This window comes from Bufo gargarizans, chromosome 7 (assembly GCF_014858855.1).
Source record: "Bufo gargarizans isolate SCDJY-AF-19 chromosome 7, ASM1485885v1, whole genome shotgun sequence".
Classification (NCBI taxonomy): Eukaryota; Metazoa; Chordata; class Amphibia; order Anura; family Bufonidae; genus Bufo; species Bufo gargarizans.
The window spans coordinates 149,770,707-149,794,399 of record NC_058086.1 but is presented as its reverse complement, the minus strand read 5'-3'; the positions used below and the strand labels follow the sequence as shown (position 1 = coordinate 149,794,399).

The 23,693-nt window shown below is 42.5% G+C and overlaps 1 protein-coding gene across 6 annotated transcripts in view; it reads left to right on the top strand.

Moving 5' to 3' along the window:
• The window catches only part of LOC122943227 (dimethylaniline monooxygenase [N-oxide-forming] 2-like), a 108,623-nt gene that overhangs the window by 68,179 nt on the left and 16,751 nt on the right, over positions 1-23,693 (top strand). For 4 of the 6 annotated variants that reach the window (XM_044300809.1, XM_044300811.1, XM_044300810.1 and 1 more), the window contains 3 exons: positions 4,610-4,666; positions 6,087-6,229; positions 18,990-19,186. In XM_044300809.1, the coding sequence (XP_044156744.1) occupies positions 4,610-4,666; positions 6,087-6,229; positions 18,990-19,186 (397 nt within the window). The remainder of the gene's footprint in view (positions 1-4,609; positions 4,667-6,086; positions 6,230-18,989; positions 19,187-23,693) is intronic. The other 2 variants (XM_044300813.1, XM_044300814.1) reach the window with 1 other exon arrangement.

Sequence of the window (23,693 nt, the reverse complement as noted above, 5' to 3'; positions counted from 1 at the left end):
AACTGCAACTGTGCAGTGCATATATATTTTTCTTTTTTTACAGTACTACGCCCCTATACCCTTTACCCCGAGTGCAGTGCGTATATATTTTCAATTTTTTACTGTAGTACACCCCTATATGCTTTCACCTGAAATAACTGCAACAGTGCAGTGCATATATATTTTTCTTTTTTTATGGAAATACACCCCTGTACGCTTTCACCAGAAATAACTGCAGAAGTGAATTAAGAAAATATTTTTCTTGTAGTACTGATATAAGATACTAAAGATACTAAGATATAAGCCAGTAAAGGCTTTTCAACATAGCACTTGCAGCCCAATCAATGTCACTAGCGCCTTCTGACGTCTCTCCCTGCACTAAGATGCTGTGAAATGATTCCTCTCTATCCTTTCCCTGCACTTGTAAATCAATTTCCTATCAATGTCCCTAGTGCCTTCTGACATCTCTCCATGCACTAAGATGCTGTGAAATGATTCCTCTCTATCCTTTCCCTGCACTTATAAATCACTTTCCTATCAATGTCACTAGTGCCTTCTGACGTCTCTCCCTGCACTAAGATGCTGTGAAATTATTCCGCCCTATCCTTTCCCTGCACTTATAAATCGTTTTTTCTGTCTTTTTTTCCACAATCATTTTTCCAATTGCTGTCTCTAGCGCCTTCACATGTCTGTCCCTGCACTCTGATCACTGGAAAATGTCTGACTCTAAGATGGCAGTCATATTTATAGGGCTGTGACATCATAGGGCAGGCTGGCTGCTGATTGGCTGCATGCAGGCATGTCAATCTGGGTGATCCCGCCTTCCCAGAGCTCCTTGCCCCATGTCCTCAGTCATCACACGTGTAGCTGCCATATTAGCAAAATGTGGTTCGTTACCATGAAGCGCGAGGAAATTCACATTCATTGCGAATCAAAGTTTTCCTGAAATTCGAAATGAATTCCTCTTCATCAGCTTTGATTTGCTCATCTCTAGACATGAGTATGGGACAATTACTATATTTTTTGCCCTTCAAGATGCACTTTTTTCCCTCAAAGTGGGAGGGGGGAATGTCAGTGCATCATATGGAGCGAATACTAATGAGCGCTTATATTATGGTAATGCTCATAATACAGGAGGACCGGGAAGGGGTGAATGCAGTGCTTCACTGGCTCTGTACTCACTGCTTCCTGGCCCTTGGCCTCTCGCTGTGCGGTTGTGCACAGCGTGATGACATCTTTGCGCTGTGACCTCACACAGTGTGTGTCAGGTCACAGAGCAGCATGTGGCAGAAAGAACAAGAAGACTGCTGGATGTGAAGAGGTAAGTTGATATATATTTTTTTTAATCTGATCTGAGCATGGGGGTCATTCACATGGAGGTCTGATCTGAGGTCTGCTTGGGGGACTTATTGAGGTCTGATCTGAGGTCTGATTGGGGGTAATTTACATGAAGGTCAGATCTGAAGTCTCATTGGGGGATTTATTAACATTGGGGGTCTGTTCTGAGGTCTGATGAACATTGGTGTCTGAGCTGAGGTCTAATGAAAAATATTTTTTTCTTATTTTCCTCCTCTAAAACCTAGGTGCGCCTTATGGGCAGGTGCATCTTATAGGGCAAAAAATACAGTATAAATCTGCAGTGTGCAGTGTGTTTTTAAACAGACTTTTTTTAACTACCTCAGGACCGCCGTACGCAGGATTGCGTCCTGCCGGCGGCCCTGCTCTTCTGGGTGGACGCATATACGCGTCCTCCTGCGAGAGCCGAGATTTCCTGTGAACGCGCGCACACAGGCGCGCGCGCTCACAGAAACGGAAGGTAAGCGAGTGGATCTCCAGCCTGCCAGCGGCGATCGCTCGCTGGCAGGCTGGAGATGTGATTTTTTTTTTAACCCCTAACAGGTATATTAGACGCTGTTTTGATAACAGCGTCTAATATACCTGCTACCTGGTCCTCTGGTGGTCCCTTTTGTTTGGATCGACCACCAGAGGACACAGGCAGCTCTGTAAAGTAGCACCAAACACTACACTACACTACACCCCCCCCCGTCACTTATTAACCCTTTATGAACCACTGATCACCCCTGATCACCCCATACAGACTCTCTGATTACCCCCCTGTCATTGATCACCCCCCTGTCATTGATCACCCCCCTGTCATTGATCACCCCCCTGTAAGGCTCCATTCAGACTTCCGTATGATTTTTACGGATCCACGGATACATGGATCGAATCCGCAAAACACATTGGGACGTCTGAATGGAGCCTTACAGGGGGTGATCAATGACAGGGGGGTGATCACCCATATAGATTCCCTGATCACCCCCTGTCATTGATCACCCCCCTGTCATTGATCACCCCCTGTAAGGCTCCATTCAGACATTTTTTTGGCCCAAGTTAGCGGAAATATATATATTTTTTTTTGTTTGTTTTTTCTTACAAAGTCTCATATTCCACTAACTTGTGTCAAAAAATAAAATCTCACATGAACTCACCATACCCCTCACGGATTCCAAATGCGTAAAATTTTTTAGACATTTATATTCCAGACTTCTTCTCACGCTTTAGGGCCCATAAAAAGCCAGGGCAGTATAAATACCCTACATGTGACCCCATTTCGGAAAGAAGACACCCCAAGGTATTCCGTGAGGGGCATATTGAGTCCATGAAAGATTAAAATTTTTGTCCTAAGTTAGCGGAAAGGGAGACTTTGTGAGAAAAAAACAAAAAAAAAAATCAATTTCCGCTAACATGCCAAAAAAAAAAAAAATTCTATGAACTCGCCAGGCCCCTCATTGAATACCTTGGGGTGTCTTCTTTCCAAAGTGGGGTCACATGTGGGGTATTTATACTGCCCTGGCTTTTTAGGGGCCCGAAAGCGTGAGAAGAAGTCTGGGATCCAAATGTCTAAAAATGCCCTCCTAAAAGGAATTTGGGCACCTTTGCGCATCTAGGCTGCAAAAAAGTGTGACACATCTGGTATCGCCGTACTCAGGAGAAGTTGTTTTGGGGTGTCATTTTACATATACCCATGCTGGGTGAGAAAAATATCTTGGTCAAATGCCAACTTTGTATAAAAAAATTGGAAAAGTTGTCTTTTGCCAAGATATTTCTCTCACCCAGCATGGGTATATGTAAAATGACACCCCAAAACACATTGCCCAACTTCTCCCGAGTACGGCGATACCAGATGTGTGACACTTTTTTGCAGCCAAGGTGGGCAAAGGGGCACATATTCCAAAGTGCACCTTTCGGATTTCACCGGCCATTTTTTACACATTTTGATTGCAAAGTACTTCTCACACATTTGGGCCCCTAAATTGCCAGGGCAGTATAACTACCCCACAAGTGACCCCATTTTGGAAAGAAGACACCCCAAGGTATTCCGTGAGGGGCATGGCGAGTTCCTAGAATTTTTTTTTGTCGCAAGTTAGTGGAATATGAGACTTTGTAAGAAAAAACAAAATAAAAATAAAAATCATCATTTTCCGCTAACTTGTGACAAAAAATAAAAAGTTCTATGAACTCACTATGCCCATCAGCGAATACCTTAGGGTGTCTACTTTCCGAAATGGAGTAATTTGTGGGGGTTTTCTACTGTCTGGGCATTGTAGAACCTCAGGAAACATGACAGGTGCTCAGAAAGTCAGAGCTGCTTCAAAAAGCGGAAATTCACATTTTTGTACCATAGTTTGTAAACGCTATAACTTTTACCCAAACCATTTTTTTTTATCAAAGACATGTAGAACAATAAATATAGCGAAAAATTTATATATGGATGAAAAAAATCGTTAAATTTCGATTAATTTAACAAGTAAAAATGTCAGCAGCAATGAAATACCACCAAATGAAAGCTCTATTAGTGAGAAGAAAAGGAGGTAAAATTCATTTGGGTGGTAAGTTGCATGACCGAGCAATAAACGGTGAAAGTAGTGTAGTGCAGAAGTGTAAAAAGTGGCCTGGTCATTAAGGGGGTTTTAGCTAGCGGGGCTGAAGTGGTTAACACAGTCAACCATGCGTTTACCCATAGCTATATACACTCACCTAAAGAATTATTAGGAACACTTTACTAATACGGTGTTGGACCCCCTTTTGCCTTCAGAACTGCCTTAATTCTACGTGGCATTGATTCAACAAGGTGCTGATAGCATTCTTTTGAAATTTTGGCCCATATTGATAGGATAGCATCTTGCAGTTGATGGAGATTTGAGGGATGCACATCCAGGGCACGAAGCTCCCGTTTCACCACATCCCAAAGATGCTCTATTGGGTTGAGACCTGGTGACTGTGAGGGCCATTTTAGTACAGTGAACTCATTGTCATGTTCAAGAAACCAATTTGAAATTATTCAAGCTTTGTGACATGGTGCATTATCCTGCTGGAAGTAGCCATCAGATAATAGGTACATGGTGGTCATGAAGGGATGGACATGGTCAGAAACAATACTCAGGTAGCGCGTGGCATTTAAACGATGGCCAATTGGCACTGAGGGGCCTAAAGTGTGCCCAGAAAACATCCCCCACACCATTACACCACCACCACCAGCCTGCACAGTGGTAATAAGGCATGATTTATACATGTTCTCATTCTGTTTACGCCAAATTCGGACTCTACCATTTGAATGTCTCAACAGAAATCGAGACTCATCAGACCAGGCAACATTTCTCCAGTCTTCAACAGTCCAATTTTGGTGAGCTTGTGCAAATTGTAGCCTCTTTTTTCTATTTGTAGTGGAGATGAGTGGTACCCGGTGGGGTCTTCTGCTGTTGTAGCCCACCTTTCTTTCCCATTCTGACATTCAGTTTGGAGTTCAGGAGATTGTCTTGAAGCAACTGCCATGTGATTGGTTGACTAGATCATCGCATTAATGAGAAATGGAACAGGTGTTTCTAATAATTCTTTAGGTGAGTGTATGTTGCTGTCACTCTGACATTTATATTGCTGTCCTAGGAAATCTCAGAGTGTTGTACACCAATTTTAAGGACAACTGGAGCACGTTTGATTTGGGTTAAATCAATTCGGACTTGTGATCAATTCATCAAAATCTGACCTGAAATTAACTTCAAGAAATTCACTCATCTCTACCGAAAATGCAGCATACCTATAGTGTGGCCCAAAAAACTATATTTGATGGAAGTTTTTTTTAAAGTGACAGAAAACAATGCCAGATCTAACTATGACCCATTAGCGCACCCTAATTTGGGAGGTGGGGCATTCTACATTTTCCTGTGGTGTCCAATAATTTATGTAAAGCTGTGGAGGTGGAGGATCAGTAGGGCAACTTTTATTTTGTAAACATTCAAATTTTTTAATTTTATTTATTAAATGGTTCGAACCCCTTGGCGACATATGATATACTAGTACATCACAGCAGGAAGTGACTTGAACCAAATAGTACATCATGATGATGGGACGGGCACCAGAGCTCTGAACACCCGATCAATGCAGGGGTTCGGCCATATCCTGGAAAAAAATGGAACACCAAACGGGTTAACAACGTTTATAAAATCAGTTTTGAATACCTTGAGGGTGTAGTTTCTAAATTCATTCATTTATGGGTGGTTTCTATTATGTAAGCCCCACAATGTGACTTCATAAATGAAGTAAATTGAAGTCAAAATTTCAAAAACCCACAAAAAATTGGGTTTTGGAAATTTTCTTAAAACATTTTAATAAGTCGCATCTAAAATTGTACGCAATCTAACATCCCAAAAAAATGAAATTAGATTTACAAAATGATGCCAACATGAAATAGACATATTGAAATGTAAAGTAATAACTATTTTATGAGGTATCACTGTCTTAAAAGCACAGAATTTAAAATTTAGAAAATTGCTAATTTTTCTAAATCTGTGGTCAATTTAGGATTTTTTTTATAAATAAAGGTAAAATATATCGACTCAAATTTACCATTGTCATGAAGTACAATTTGTCACGCGAACAGTCTCAGAATGGCTTGCATAAGTAAAAGCGTTCGAAAATTATTACCACATAAAGTGACACATGTCAGATTTGCAAAACAAATTTTTTCCTTAAGGTGAAAACTGGCCCGAGGTACAAGGGGTTAAAATCCCTAAGTATGTTTACCTTTTCACCTCTCTTTCTTTTAGGTATTGAAAAGTTTAAAGGCCAAGTACTACATTGCCGAGAATACAAGAAACCCATTGGGTTTGATGGAAAACAAGTATTAATAATTGGAATGGGCAACACTGGAGTTGATATCGCTACTGAATTATGCACAAGAGCCGCACAGGTATATTTCACTCCACTATAATAAATGAATTTATAGTTTATGGGCCCATTTACACATCGGATAAACTGGCATGTCGACGAACAGGAGGCATTGCACAATCATCCATCATGGTTTAATTTTATTTTTGAGGTTTACCCTCCAGCAGTTGTGGGATACACTGCAGTCAGTATGGCTCCAGATTACTATAGCTACCAGGACCTTATGGAGTCACTCCCAGCCCATTTAGATGCATATGGCGGTCACTCTTGATACTCTGGTGGTGGTCATAATAATGTGACTCGATGTGTATTTGCAGGAATACATGCCATTGCTGAATCTTTTTCCAGCAGCAGCTCTCAGATCATTCTTCCATCCTCTGCCATGAGGTCTACAGAGCACTGCTATTTATGCTCTCCCATGTGCTTATGTGCTTTCACTACAGACCTAAGCAACTCTGAAGTAGGCCACGCCGCCACTTCCGGGTGCAGTAACATGACGGTGTGTGTGCACTGTACATCTTCCCTCGTCCAGATGAAGATAAAGATGTGCTCACACGTCGTTCTACAAAGGGAGTGCACAGGTGCGGGATACAGCACTAGACCCAAGAGGTCTAACACTGTCAATCTAATGGAAAGGGGAGCGTGATTAAAAGCAGAGGGGCGTCATAGTGGAACACCAGGGGTGCTGCTGGAGCAGTCATCAAAGCCCTTCTCCTGGTGCACAAATGGCTTATTTGCATAACTTTAAAAGTTCATATTTCTCTGGAACCGTATTACCGAAGGACGTAAAAAAGGTATGGTTTTACTTAGCTGGGTCAACCCTACCAAGCTATATGCCTGGTAGCGTAGGGCCGATCCGGGTTACAGAGCCTCTTTAAAGTGCACACATGTACATAATACAGTGCATACATTTGCATTATACCAGTCTATATCTTCAGTGCAGTATACACGTACAGGGCACAACCCTACGTATATCTCTAGTGTGGGCTCTGCAATGTACATCACAACCTACCTACAGTAAGGTAAACGGCTCTCCCGGGATGTCAATACACTGTGATGGTCTGTCCATGATGTAATCACTATACATTCCCGTCATGAATGCTGAATGCTTTTCAGGAGTTTTCATCCATTGTAGGGCAGATACATTAATCATTGCTAAATAGAATACAGATCCACATTCACCATAATTTACACAATGTCTGCCAGGAGTCTCACCTCACTCCGTATTAAGTCAATCAATCCAATTTAGCAGCTAACTGTTCACATCGCTTTCAGGTGAGTAAAATAATCCATACTCACGAAACGTTGGGTGTGATAAGTCTTCAACGTTTCTTGTATTGTATCTAATTTTCTTTGTATGCAAGATTCAGCATGACATGTGAGAGGCACAGAGTCTATCATCATTCTGACTTCCTCCCACATCATGTGACATTTCATGTGTGCGGTACGTGGTAAACCACTAACATTACAATGTTCCAATGTTTCTGACAATCCAATAAACCTCTTTGTGCAATAATGCTCTTCTATTCACCTCCTCATTTTCCCTTGCCCCAACATGCTCTATCATGTGCCATTTTAAATCATATAGATAGAGGACAACTGTCCCTACTGGGACATTTACCTTAGCTTAAGCTATATACTAGTGAGGATCGTGTGTTCAATTTACTATCAATTTACATGGTTGTGACTCTTTTGAGATATGTTTACTAAATAAAAATGAGAGTAAAGTGAATGTAATCATCTCTCTGCAGGGCAATGCAAGGGGGGGGGGGGGGGAGTTGGGTAAGAAGTTATATAGTTATTTAACAGTATTTTTGTATTGTTCTGTATCATCACAACATTAAGTTTCTGTCCATGTAACTGACTGACAGGATCTTGGTCATTGTATACAAATTTGTATTTTATTAATAGTTTTATTAATAACCAATAAAAATTATTCTGATAAAAAAAATCATATACATAATGTGTCATATAAAAAAAATTCCATGCCACAGTAGTTTGTAGTTTCTCCTTGCTTTATCATATATTAACCTTTTTTTTTTACCTACTGTCATTTAAAGGCATCAGCTCTGAACCCGGACATAACCTTTTTTTTTTTTTTTCACCCATTCAGCACGTTTAAGGAGAGCATCAGAGGATTTTAAGGTCCGATGCTCCCCCTTTCCCTGCAGTGCATTGCTCAGAGCCAGGGCTGTTTTGTTTACATTTTTACACTGCTAGGCGGAGGCTTCCACCTAGCAGTGTTCCCGGTGACGTCATCTTCACTAATGGACGGTCTGTAGCACTTCTCTATGCTGTTTTACAGGCTAGGGCACAGGCGTAGCTATAGGGGGTGCAGAGGTAGCAGTCGCTACCGGGCCCAGGAGCCTGAGGGGCCCAAAAACCCTTGTGCCACATAAGACACTGGCATTATAGAAAGTGCATGCTGGTCAAGTTAGACCACTGGCTGGAGGGAAGGGGTTAGGTCAAGAATTTGGCATGAGGGGGTGCCCTTTCAATGTTTGCCTCTGGCAGCAGAAAGGATATGTGCTCCCCTGCCCCTTGCCAACAAGCACTAAGGGAATGGGGGCCCAAGCTGAACTCTTGCACCAGGGCCCGTGAGCCTTTAGCTACGCCCCTGGGCTAGGGCAACACTAAAGACCTCCCATTAGTTCCGGTGATGTCACCGGATTGACTGCTAGGCGAAAGTCTCTGCCTCTAGGTGATGTTTTGTTGGTAATAAAGTTTAGTGTTTCAAAAGCAACAAACATAACACACACAGGTTTGTTTCTACACTGTGTAACTTTAACTAGCACACTACAGTTTTAACAATGCAAGCAGGAAAAAATTCCTTTTTCATATGCACCCAACTTCTCTTTGTTTTAATATGCAAACAAAAGAATATCCCTAAACAAATGTCCATACTTCTGATCATGTCTCTGTAAATGCCAGGAGTTCACTACTGTTTTTCTAATCAAAAGAGCAAGCCAGTTGTATGTAGATATATTTATTTATATCTTATTGATGAGAGAGAGAAAGAGAGAGAGAGAGACTACCTAGCCTACAATAGTCATCAGATATGCTAAGTGGTCTCCATAATAGAACTGGTACCCTCTCAATGGTCCCACAAGGCCTCTCAGCTAGGGAAGCCAATTCTGTTTGCGTTGGTCTGAAAAAAAGGTTTTTGTCCTGGATGATCTATTAACCTAGTTAGCTGAGAAGCCTGGTAAACTATGCTGTAGTTGCGAAACATTCATTTTGTATTTATTTTTTCTGAAAGAAAGCTAAATGGTACATGTTTTTCATGTGTGGATTGCTCTCTCTCTCTCTCTCTCTCTCTCTCTATCTGTATCTTGATTTGCGTGGAATTAACTGCTAAATATTTGGGTTTGTTAGAATCCAGTTTTTGGGGAAAATCCAGAATGAATTCCAAATTGATTGAATTGATTTATTCATCTCTAGCATGTTTATACAGACTACCCTGTGCTTTATATATATATTTCCCCAATTTCTTTTATCCACTACATTTTTAGTGGTAGCTTCAAACTTTTTAATCAGTGTATTTTCATAATTAGATTGTCCTCTGGTGGTAGAGAACATATGTAATCCCTTGATTAGGATCCTAGGGATAATCAATAATAAGGTACAGAATCAGAATGGCCAAAACATTTCCACTAGGGATCCTCTCGCTGACAGTTTTAAAACGTAACCTTTATTTACTATATATTTTCAAAAACAACAAAAAAAAAGGGCTTCAGTAATGGAATAATGGATTTAAATTATTAGCTGACTTACAAGCGATGGACCAGTATTTTAGGCCCTCAATGCTCCCCCCTGTGTCTAGGGAGTGTGTCCCTGCTGCTAATGTATCATGTGTTTTCTCAAATATGATGCTGTTCTACGTGCCAGAGCACTATAATTTCACAGTCCTCACAGGCTGTTTTAGAGGCCAGCTACTGCTGGACAATGTACTTGCAGCCCCTAGTGAGCTCTTATTATTGTGCACAACTATGGACGGATTGGGAACTAAACGTTGCCCTGGAAAAAAACATAAAAGTGGCCCCATGTGGCAGGTGGGTCCAAATTAACAGACGGCAAGGCAACATATTTAGGCAGGGCCAACATATGTATGCAGGGCCAGTAATAGGATAGTGCAGAGCAATATATTGCCACAGCTGAACCAAATACCAAAGTGCAGCACAGAATGCTGCCACCTGCACCACAGTATTGAACTGTATCCCTTTCCTGAAGATGTCAATACAGTTGAATTCAGGAGGTCACCTGCGGCTGCTGGCCAGGTGCATAGGAGAGAATCAGATCATTGTGTACACGGCTGGTGGCTGTGAGGAGGGCTTAAGGGGCCATCCTAGGCATCAGCCCACCGGGAAATTTCCCTGTAGGGTCTTATGGCCAATCCACCCCTGTGCACAACCATGATACTGCACGGCTGTTTTAGATTCCTTTGATTGAATGTAACGGCTTGGCTCGTTACAGCATTCTCACACTGCTGACACACTCTCTTCCTGCCTGCAATTACTATCGCTGTTCCATCATTGATACATGGGTTGGCGTCACACCGGTTCTTAATTATATTTTCCCACGTCTGGTCAGCTGTACCAACATGTTTCACTGCTGGTGCGGCTTCGTCAGGGAATAAGGGGTTAGCTAATTTGAATATCTTTCCTAGAAACTCGGTGAGACATTGCCTGGACTACAATACTCCACAAACATACTATGCATACCTAGAGCTCTCTGTAATGAGCAAGAGTACCCAGACAATGCATATATATTGCCCAGAAACCGAGCATAGAATACTAGTCTCAGCCACGCCTTTAAGTTTTTTTAATGTAGTTTATGAAGCCAAAAGGAGTGGATTGCAAAAAAGAGAAGTAGTATCTGCCATTTATACTTTCTCTTTTTGCGATCTGCACCTGATTTTGGCAAAAAAAAACTGTATAAAAAAGCTGAACATGTGGTCATGCCCTACCAGCAATATGAGTAATCGATTGAATAGGCGTAATATTCACTGCATGCACAAAAAAAACACACAGGGCGCACCATAGGGTGAAAACGTATGGGAAATAGGAATAAACTCCAATGGCGGAGGCTCACCTTGAACGGTTGTGCAAATGTAGGCACAACACTAATGTAAACGTGTCGGGGAAGAAACCAATCCCCAGTGGATAGGTAGGTATGCAGCCACAGATGCAGAGGTCCTCAGATGAGCATGCCTGGGCCCACACGGAGGATTAATGTGAAGTGGAAGGAAAGTATATCCCTCGGCGCAAGGAACCAACCAGGTGCGTATGTCCTATCTTCAGAAATATTTATTGCAAGCTCACTACGCGTTTCGGGACATATTCCCCTTCATAAGGTGAAATAATGTTGCAACATTATTTCACCTGATGAAGGGGAATTTGTCCCCGAAACCCTTATGAGCTTGCAATAAATATTTCTGAAGATACGACATACGCACCTGGTTGGTTCCTTGCGCCGAGGGATGTCCTTTCCTTCCACTTCAGCACTATGAGTAATGTGATTTATTGTTTGAAGTGCCCATGTAGGAAGTTGTATATTGGACAAAGGTCAAGACTTAATGAACATAGATCAAACATCAGTGTTACAGTGGCTCTACACACCTTTACCAGGTTTCTGTGTCCTGTGGTGGGTCCTGTCTTCCCCTTTCCCCTTACCTAGCGGGCTCAGCTACTAAGATTGCTACTAGTGTTGATCAAGCATGCTCGATCGAACACTAGTTTGGCTCAAGCATCTAGATGCTCGACACATGGCGGTATTCGGACGAATCTCCTCCCTGCACGTTTCTTGGCTGCTACACAGCCAATAAACATGCAGGTAAGTACTGCCCTCACTGTAATGTCGTAGCCATGTTGGTTACTGGCATTACAGTGATTGGCTGGCTGGAACGCGTAATCGGGGTGCTGTATAGCATCCAATGACGCGTGTTCAGCTCAGGCTTATTCAGGGAAAGCTGTGCTGAGGAAGGGACAGACAGTGTAGGGAGTGATATGGGAATATTTTTTATAGAAAAACTTTTCAGAGACCCAAAAGTCTTTTTAAGGACTATTGTGTGTGGCAGCAATATCTATTTTTAGCGCATCCTGCGCTAAATAGCGTACAATAGTTTAGGCAGCTGCAGACAGCAACATAAACTGTGCCACATCTCTTGTGTAAAGTGTGCGCTTCCCAAAAATATCTGTGGCATCCAATGTACTTTTTTTTATAGAGGGTGTCCGCTGCGGACAGTGACATTACCTGCGCCACAACTCCTGTGTAAAGTGTGCGCATCCAAAAAATATCTGTGACATCCAGTGTACTTTTTACGTAGACGGTGTCCGCTGCAGAAAGTGACGTTAGCTGCACCACATCTACTGTGTAAAGTGTGCGCATCCCAAAAATATCTGTGACATCCAGTGTACTTTTTACGTAGACAGTGTCCACTGCAGAGAGTGATGTTAGCTGCGCCACATCTACTGTGTAAAGTGTGCGCATTCAAAAAATATCTGTGACATCCAGTGTACTTTTTCCATAGACGGTGTCCGCTGCGGACAGTGACATTAGCTGCGCCACAACTGCTGTGTAAAGTGTGCGCATCCAAAAAATATCTGTGACATCCAGTGTACTTTTTACGTAGACGGTATCCGCTGCAGAAAGTGATGTTAGCTGCGCCACATCTACTGTGCAAAGTGTGCGCATCCCAAAAATATCTGTGACATCCAGTGTACTTTTTACGTAGACAGTGTCCACTGCGGACAGTCACTGTCACGGTCAGTGTGGGGGAAAAACTCCACACTGAACACAGGAGGGAAGGGGAACAGTAACTGGGCCTGGAAACTAAGGAAGGAACAGGTCACCTCCTAAACAACCCTAATCCGGGCCCTAACTACCTATCAATATGAATAGACCTTGAAGGTAGGAATATTCATATGCAGTATACCTAGGCCCTTATTTCCCTATAAGGCCCTGGAATAAGGTTAGGACCACAGACAACCCATTCCTCCCCAGATGGACGAATGGAAGTCTCTGTCTCAGGCCCAGATACAAACAACAGGGAAAATAACAAACACAATAAAATAAGAAAATACAAGACTTAGCTTAAAGTATAAAACTACTCCAGAAGCATCATAGAGTACAACCAACCAGCTAGTAAGACAGGAAGAAAATCTATAAACCGCACCTCCAAGAGTGAGAAGCGGCTACTTATGGGGAAAGTAAATTACCAACAAGCAACACCTGAAGTGAGGGGTGTGGCATTCACCAAAACACAGACACAATAAGATCCACAAGGAACTTGTCAATTTAACCCACGTGTTGCCAGTCTCTCTGATCTCCTGGTTTCTACCACGGGAACGTCCGTGACAGTGACATTAGCTGTGCCACATCTACTGTGCGCATCCAAAAGTGTGCGCATCCAAAAAATATCTGTGACATCCACTGTACTTTTTCCGTAGACGGTGTCCGCTGCGGACAGTGACATTAGCTGCGCCACAATCCCTGTTTTTTTTTATTAGCCGCTGGTGACAGCAGTGACATTATGTGAGGGATATCTCCTGTGTGACGTTTCCACATCCCAAATACCTTTTTAAATTTGTTTGCACTTACACTTCCAAATCCTACTCTACTGTTCGTGTGACATACTTTCAAGCATATATAACATTTAATATGAAGAAGACGAACAGTAACGGACGGGGAAGTGGCCGTGATGCTGATGGTGCACGAAGAGACCGTGGCCCAGAGCGCATTGAAACTGTTCCTGCTGCTATTGCACAAAAAAAACAATCATCCACGATACCTAGCTTCATGTCCCAGTTTGCAGTTCGACCAGTTGGTCAGTTGGATTGCAGCAGATAATGCTTCAGTCGGTTAAGCACCACCCTGTCTTCCACCAAGTCCAGTCTCAGTAGCCAAGAGTCTGCTCAACACAATCCTCACCCTGATCCTCCTTCCTCCCACCATGGAGAGTCTGGGTAAACAAGTGATCCCACACTCGGATATTCTGAGGACCTCTTTTCAGCGCCATTCCTTGATTTGGCCCTCTCGCCAAGCACGCTTGAAGAGGGACAGATCTTGTGCCCTGATTCCCAAACTCTTGAGCATCCACAGTCACAAGAAGATGATGGTGGGGAACGGTAATTACTGTTTAATGAGATGGATGATGATGAGACACAGTTGCCAATAAGTCAACGGCAATTACTGTCTCAAGAGGTTGATGAAGAGGATGAGACACAGTTGTCACTGAGGTTATGGTTAGGTCAACAAGTCAGGAGGATGAGCAGGGTGAGGAAGTGGAAGAGGAGGTGGTGGACGATAAAGTCACTGACCCAACCTAGGAAGGTGGAAAGCGAGCAAGGACAGCAGTACAGAAGGTGGAGGGATCTGCAGCACCGCAACAGGCTGGAAGAGGCAGTGGGGTGGAAAAAGGGAGAAGGCGAGCCACACCAAACAGGCCCGCAACTGTTCCACGGGGCGCTCCTGTGCGCAAATGTCCCTTGACAAGGGGTAGATGTTCCGCAGTCTGGCACTTTTTTGAGGAAAGTGTGGACGACAAAAGAATAGTAGTTTGCAAACTTTGCCATACCAAAATGAGCCTGGGCGTGAACACTAGCAACCTCACCACCACCAGCATGATCCGCCACATGGCATCCAGGCACCGTAATAAGTGGGACGAAGGCCTAGGTCCACAATCTGTGTCTGCGGGTCACACCACTGCCTCCTCCCCTGTGTTACATGCTGGTCAATCCTCTGTTGCATGTGCAGGCCCGGATGCCTCCGGCCCTGCACCTGGACCTTCGCAAGCACCATCAGCGACCACATCCACTTCCGTGTACCAGCGCAGCGTCCAAATGTCCTTACCCCAGGCCTTTGAACGCAAGCAAAAATACCCATCCACCCACCCACAGGCCATAGCACTAAATGTGCAGCTTTCCAAATTACTGGCCCTGGAAATGTTGCCATGTAGGCTTGTGGACACTGAGGCCTCTCAGCGGCCGTCCCGCATTACGCAGTACCCAGCCACCACTATTTTTCAAGGTATGCCGTGCAGCCTTACACCAACATGTGTCCCATAACATCACACATGCCCTGACCAATGCAGTTACTGGGAAGGTCCACTTGAGTCTGATAATGGCCATAACCTGTTGGCGACTTTGGAGCTCGGCAAGCTCACATACATCCCATGCCTATCCCACGTCTTAAACTTAGTGGTTCAGGGGTTTCTCAAAACCTACCCCAATTTGCCTAAGTTACTGGTGATGGTGCGCTGCATGTGTGCACATTTCCGTAAGTCATGGACAGCTTCAGCCAGTCTGTCAACGCTGCAGCAGCGCTGGAAATTGCAAGCTCACTGGCGCTGGAACTCCACATTCCGCATGTTTGTGAGCAGCAGCGGGCAGTTGTGGAATACCAGCTGCAACATGGTTGTTGCCTTTCCAGTCAGCTTCTGCTATTCACAAGCGAGGAGCTGAGCGGCGATAATGCTATTATCAGCGTAACCATCCCACTTCTGTGTTTACTCAAACGCTCGCTGCTCACAAATAAGTACGACGCTTTGCATGTGGAAGAGGTGGAAATGGGGGAAGACATTACACAGAGTGATAGCCAGACCCCCCTCAGTTTGTCTTCTCAGTGCAAATTAGAGGATGAAGATGAGGAGGCGGAGGAGGAGGAGGAGCAGGAGACGGTTGCCTCCGCTACAGAGAGTAGTACCCATGGAAGTTAAATTCCATCTGTTCTGCGTGGTTAAGCGCGCATCAGGGTGATTAACTTAACCCTTAACCCTTTCAGGACCAAGCCATTTTTCACCTTTCTGCCCAGGCCATTTTTAGCAAATCTGACGTGTCACTTTATGTGGTAATAACGTTAAAACAATTTTACTTATCCAGACCATTTTGAGATTGTTTTCTCATCACATATTGTACTTCATGACAGTGGTAAAATTGAGTAAAAAAAAAAATCATTTATATGTATAAACTTTCAGTTTCTCTACTTTTATAACAGATAGTAATAACTACAAAAATAGTTACTACGCTACATTCCCCATATGTCTACTTATGTTTGGATCATTTTGTAAATGTCATTCTATTTTTTGGGGACATTAGAAGGCTTAGAAGTTTAGAAGCAAATCTTGAAATTTTTCCGAAAATTTCCAAAACCCACTTTTTGAGGACCAGTTCAGGTCTGAAGTAACTTTGTGAGGCTTACATAATAGAAACCACCCAAAATGACCCCATTTTAGAAACTACACCCCATGAGGTATTCAAAACTAATTTTACAAACTTTGTTAACCCCTTAGGTGTTCCACAAGAACTAATGGAAAATGGAGATGAAATTTCAGAATTTCACTTTTTGGGTTTTCCATTTTAATCAATGTTTCCACTAAACGCCAAACGAAACTCAATATTTATTGCGCTGATTCTGTAGTTTACAGAAACACACTATATGTGGTTGTAAACTGCTGTACGGGCACACGGATTGCGCACAAGGAAAGGAATGCCATATGGTTTTTGGAAAGCAGATTTCCCTGTGATTATTTTAAGCTGCCATGTCACATTTGAAGACCCTCTGATGCACCCCTAGAGTATAAACTCAAAAAAAGTGACCCCATTTTATAAACTACACCCCTCAAGGTATTTAAAACTGATTTTACAAACTTTGTTAACTCTTCAGGTGTTCCACAAGAATTAATGGAAAATGAAGACGATGTAAGCTGACAAAAAATGGCTTTTTTGACACCATTTTTTTTTACAGTGTTCACCAATACCTAATATGCATACTTTTTTTTATTCATGTAAGTTTTACACAGTGATATCATTTTTGAAAAAAAAATAAAATCATGTTTTAGTGTCTCCATAGTCTGAGAGCCATAGTTTCTTTAATTTTTTGGGCGATTGTCTTAGATAGGGTACCATTTTATGTGGGAAGAGATGACGGTTTGATTGGTACTATTTTGGGGTGCGTATGACTTTTTGATTGCTTGCTATTGCACTTTTTGTGATGTAAGGTGTCAAAAAATAGCTTTTTTATTTTTATTTTTTTGCGGTGTTCACCCGAGGCGTTAGATCATTTGGTATTTTTTATAGAGCAGGTTGTTATGAATGTGGTGATACCTAATATGTCTACCTTTTTTATTTTTTTTACATTTAACACAATAAAAGCATTTTTGAAACAAAAAAAATAATAAGTTTTAGTGTCTCCATAGTCTGAGAGACATAGTTTATTTCTATTTTGTGGGTGATTGTCTTAGGTAGGGCTCATTTTTTGCAAGATGAGGTGACGGTTAGATTGATGCTATTTTGGGAGGCATATGCCTTTTTGATCGCTTGGTGTTGCACTTTTAGTGATTTTCTGGTGACAAAAAATGTTTTTTTTTAGCACAGTTTTTATTTAATTTTTTTGACAGTGTTCAACTGAGGGGTTAGGTCATGTGATATTTTTATAGAGCCAGTCGATACGGACATGGTGATACCTAATATGTCTACTTTTATTTTTTCCCTATTTTTTACTTTTTTTTTAACTTTTTTTTTGGAAAAGGATGCTTTTTTTTTACTTGAAACTTTAAAAAAATTGAAAACTTTTTTTTTTTAAGCTTTTTCACTTTATTTTTTTGTTCCACTATGGGACTTCAACTTTTGGGGGCTCTGATCCCCTTTACAATGCATCACAATACTTCTGTATTGTGATGCGTTGGCTGTAAGTGTATTACATACTGTAATACACTTACAGCCTGCTTGCCTGTGAGATCCAGGGGGCTGGATCTCACAGGCTCTCCCAGAAGGCAGCCACGATGCCTAAGGAAGGCATTGAGCTGCCTTCCCTGCCATTGGGTCCCCGTCACAGCAGCGTGGGAACCCGATGGCTGCTTCCTCCCGTGCAGGGATCGCCGTGCAGGGGTTAATTCGCCGGCATCGGTGATTTCACCAATGCCGGCGCAAACAGCAGGGGTCCGGCTATCAGTGACTGCTGGACCCCTGCCGCTGATCGGGCAGGCGCGTTAAGTCACATCCAGTTGCACCGTATATGTACTGCACTGGGCGTTAACTGAAAAAAAAGGTGTTTGGGCTTCCTTAATGTCTTCCCCAGCCATAGTATCCCATTTCAGCTGCATAGCTAGATGCATTTCTCTCACAAGCAGTGGGTGTCTCTCTTATATGGAATCTGCCAGTACTGTACCACAGTGACCTCACTTCCATTACTTTCCACTATATTTGTTTTCTAGGGAGCTCAGAAAGCTGATAAGGAGGGGGAGATCAGATTTACAGATACACAGGAGCCTCTCTGCTCTTCAGAAGCAGTGTTGAAGCAGTTCTTCTATCAGAATCAGGAGCTCAATTATGTAGCTCTGACACTCCCCCATGTCCTATGAACCATCTCTGTTACCATATGGAGGGTCTGAAGTTCAAATCCTCACAGAGGCTTGTAAATTTGTTTCCTTTTGTTTCTTTAATAAAAAGTCTATGTGCTGGGAGCGGGCCCCTCCCCCAACCAGGTGGACCAAGAGACACTGCTTTATTCATATTCACTGCACTGAAGTGAATATTAATGAGGCTGCGGATGTCAGATACCCAAAGTAGCTGAGCCCCCAGCAGCCTGGGGCACCTGACTACAGTACAATCAGAACTACTCTGATGGTGGCCCTGCATAAAAATAACAAAATAGCAATGCTGGCAGTTACAGTAAAGGACACAGATTTGTTTGTAAGAGAGAAAAGTCTGATTTCCAAACTCTTATAGCTCACATTTTATTTGACATGACAGTATTTGACCTGGTCCATTATTTTTTGTTTACAGGTATATCTCAGTTCTAGACAAGGGGTATGGGTTATTAAACGGCTTGGAAAAGGAGGACTTCCTTTTGATTTGGGATTTATACGTCGTTACTACAACTGGATGAACAATATAATGCCAACAGCCATGTCTCGATGGATGACAAGGAGGTTCATGAATAACCAATTTAACCATGACTTGTACAACATACAACCTGAGGGGTAAATTACAGGACATTATTTATGTAACATTCTATCGCACAGTTGGATATTGAGATTATATATGAGTAATGAGGGATCTGCAGTAAGTCCCCAAACTGCCTCTAGTGGTGCCATAAGGTGGATTATCACTTCCAGATTTAGGCATCATGCGCGCTCATGCACACAACTGTATTTTGCATTCATGTTTGCGTCACATTTTTTGTGGCTTGCCCATGGGCTCATTCATTTCTATGGGTCCACATAGGCATGTCCATTCCACAAATTATAGAACATACCCCATTTTTGTCCGTACTGCAGATAAGAATGGTAATTTCTAGTAATGGGAGTGAGAAAAATGAGGATTACACATGGAACATATCTGTATTTTATGGATCCGTAGTTTGCAGACTGCAATATAGACACATAGTAACAGTTCATGAAGCTGAAAAAAGACAATTGTCTATCCAGTTCAGCATGTTATCCTGCAAAAATTGATCTAGAGCAAGCAAGTGCGGATGCGGTGCGATTTTCACGCATGGGTTCTAGGTGACAGTCTATTCACTGTATTATTTTCCCTTATAACATGGTTATAAGGGAAAATAATAGCATTCTGAATACAGAATGCATAGTATAATAGTGCTGGAGGGGTTAAAAATAAATAAAAAATTAACTCACCTTCTCCTCTTGATCGCGTAGTTCCCGGTCTCTTCTTTACTTCTTTAATGATGAGCTGTGGGCTAAAGGACCTGTGGTGACATCAGATCACATGCTCCATCACCACGGTGATGGACCATGTGATTGGAGCATGTGATCTGACGTCACCACAATTGCGGACAAGAATAGGACATGTTCAATTTTTTTCTGGAGCCGCGGACCGGAAGATCGGGGGCGCGCTCCGGAAATGCGGATGCGGACAGCACACTGTGTGCTGTCCGCATCCATTCCTGCCCCATAGAGAATGAATGGGTCCGCACCCATTCTATGGACTTGTGCATGGACCCTTAACCTAAGGCTACATGCAAACGACCATATGTGTTTTGCGGTCCGCAAATTGTAGATCTGCAAAAAAAAAGATGATATCCATATGCCATATTTGTGTTTTTTTCTTTTTTGAGGATCCATTGTAAAAATGCCTAAAACTGACAAGAATAGGACATGTTCTATTTTTTTTTGCGGGGCTACCGAATGGACATACTGATGCGGACAGCACACAGTGTGCTGTCCGCATTTTTTGTGGACCAATTAAAATTAATGAGTCTGCATACTATCCGCAAAAAAACAACAACGGAATGGACACGGAAACAAACAACGTTCGTGTGCATGTAGCCTAAGGCTGTTGTTTGGGTCCACATGTGATCTGCATTTTCTGTAGCTCACATACGGACCTGTTCATTTCTGGGTCCATAAAAAATGCAGATGTTCCGCAATAGGAAAATGCAGCATGCGTAAGACCAGTATCTGCAAACTGCAGATCCGCAATATAAATATGGTCATGTGCATGAGGCCTAAATATATGTTTATAGAGCATGTAACTCTGACAGGATGATCCACATTCATTCATTCATTCCAGTGCTCATGTAAAGGTTTTACTTCCACTATTCTAAGTGCCTATTCTAAGACTGCTAATATTTCTGTTTTCATCAGTAATACAAATACAGTAATATTTGAGACTGTTCTAATTTTTCCAGTACTTGTTTACACTTTATAGCCGCAGCATTTAATTGTAGTAATTATGGTGGCAACTAGAGATAAGCAAAGTTATGGAAAATTCTTTTTTTTTTTAAACATTTGTCTTTATTTCGATTTTTATAAAAACATATACATACCCAAAACACTTCAATTCAACAAAATAAAAATCCATATTACAAATTGGTAAATATTATAATGACCTTTTTCTTTTTCCTTTTCCCTTCCCTTCTATTTTATCCCAAATACCCACCCATCACCCTTAGGCCTCTTTCACACGACAGTATGTCCATTTCAGTGTTTTGCGGATCCGTTTTTCACGGATGCGTTGTTCCGTTTTTTGCTTCCGTTGTGGTTCAGTTTCCGTTCCGTTGTTCCGTTCCGTTTTTCCGTATGGCAAATACAGTATACAGTAATTTCATATAAAAAATTGGGCTGGGCATAACATTTTCAATAGATGGTTCCGCAAAAAACGGAACGGATACGGATGCATTTCCGTATGCATTCCTTTTTTTTGCGGACCCATAGACTTTAATGGAGCCACGGAACGTGATTTGCGGCCAAATATAGGACATGTTCTATCTTTCATCGGAACGGAAAAACGGAAATACAGAAACGGAATGCATACGGAACACATTCCGTTTTTTTGCGGAACCATTGAAATGAATGGTTCCGTATACGGACCGTATACGGACCGTATACGGAACGCAAAAAACGGCCCTCAAAACGAAAAAAAAAAAAACGGTCGTGTGAAAGAGGCCTTAGGAAGAGGGACGAGAAGGAAAAAAAAAAAACATTTCCAGCCCTAATATAACAATTTTTTCTATATTTCATCAAGTTTCTCAGATTTTTTTATATAGTCACCCGTTCCATTTTGATCAAATTGACAACGGCTTCTCGCCACTGTCCCACTGTCGGAGGATCTTCCTTTATCCATTTCCTGAGTATAAGGAGCCTAGCTTGAAAAAGTACTTTGCTCAAGACCAATTGTGTCTCTCTCTTTAACTTCAGATGTTCAATTGCCCCTAATATTTTCTGGTGCTGACCATGGACAGTAGGTTCCTGGCTAGGTGGCAGGGGCCCTAAGAGGTACTCTAGAAAATTGGAGATGTAAACTACAAGGTACACCAGCCAGGGCGGCGAAAGCCAGAGCATGTTTCCCATGTGAATTTACTCCCCGGCTTCCTGAGTCTCCTCTAAATAAACTCAGGAGGCCAGGGAGTTCGTTAGTCGGAACACGGATGTGTTCACGGACCTCCCTGGATACACTTCTATAATCCAGCATGACATTGTCACTGAGTCTCAGGCAAAAGTCCGATTAAAACCATACCGGGTACCTGAGGCTCGGCGACAAGCCATATCTGAGGAGGTACAGCTAATGTTGAGGTCAAATACCGGACTGGATTTTAAGTGCCGGTCCGGGTTTTGGCAGCACCTGGCTGTCCTTAAATAGGCAGCTTGGTTCAGAAGCGAGGTCTCTGTGCTGGGATTTGGGAGCCTTGTGTCTGGATGAAGGCTTGCTACCTGTTTGGCGTGAAAACAGGTTGGTGCTGCTTGTTTTGTCACTTGCCTAAAGTGTGAATAAAATACTGAACTGTTTGATCCAAAGAACTTGTTGTTGCCTCTATACTGCGTCCGCTAATCCTGTCTACCAGAGCCAAACCCTGCAATATATATATATATATATATATATATATATATACAGTACAGACCAAAAGTTTGGACACACCTTCTCATTCAAAGAGTTTTCTTTATTTTTATGACTATGAAAATTGTAGATTCACACTGAAGGCATCAAAACTATGAATTAACACATGTGGAATTATATACATAACAAAAAAGTGTGAAACAACTGAAAATATGTAATATTCTAGGTTCTTCAAAGTAGACACATTTTGCTTTGATTACTGCTTTGCACACTCTTGGCATTCTCTTGATTAGCTTCAAGAGGTAGTTACCTGAAATGGTCTTCCAACAGTCTTAAAGGAGTTCCCAGAGATGCTTAGCACTTGTTGGCCCTTTTGCCTTCACTCTGCGGTCCAGCTCACCCCAAACCATCTCGATTGGGTTCAGGTCCGGTTACTGTGGAGGCCAGGTCATCTGGCGCAGCACCCCATCACTCTCCTTCATGGTCAAATAGCCCTTACACAGCCTGGAGGTGTGTTTGGGGTCATTGGCCTGTTGAAAAATAAATGATGGTCCAACTAAATGCAAACTGGATGGAATAGCATGCCGCTGCAAGATGCTGTGGCAGCCATGCTGGTTCAGTATGCCTTCAATTTTGAATAAATCCCCAACAGTGTCACCAGCAAAGCACCCCCACACCATCACACCTCCTCCTTCATGCTTCACGGTGGGAACCAGGCATGTAGAGTCCATCTGTTCACCTTTTCTGCGTCGCACAAAGACACGGTGGTTGGAACCAAAGATCTCAAATTTGGACTCATCAGACCAAAGCACAGATTTCCACTAGTCTAATGTCCATTCCTTGTGTTCTTTAGCCCAAACAAGTCTCTTCTGCTTGTTGCCTGTCCTTAGCAGTGGTTTCCTAGCAGATATTCTACCATGAAGGCCTGATTCACACAGTCTCCTCTTAACAGTTGTTCTAGAGATGTGTCTGCTGCTAGAACTCTGTGTGGCATTGACCTGGTCTCTAATCTGAGCTGCTGTTAACCTGCGATTTCTGAGGCTGGTTACTCGGATGAACTTATCCTCCGCAGCAGAGGTGACTCTTGGTCTTCCTTTCCTGGGGCGGTCCGCATGTGAGCCAGTTTCTTTGTAGCGCTTGATGGTTTTTGTGACTGCACTTGGGGACACTTTCAAAGTTTTCCCAATTTTTCAG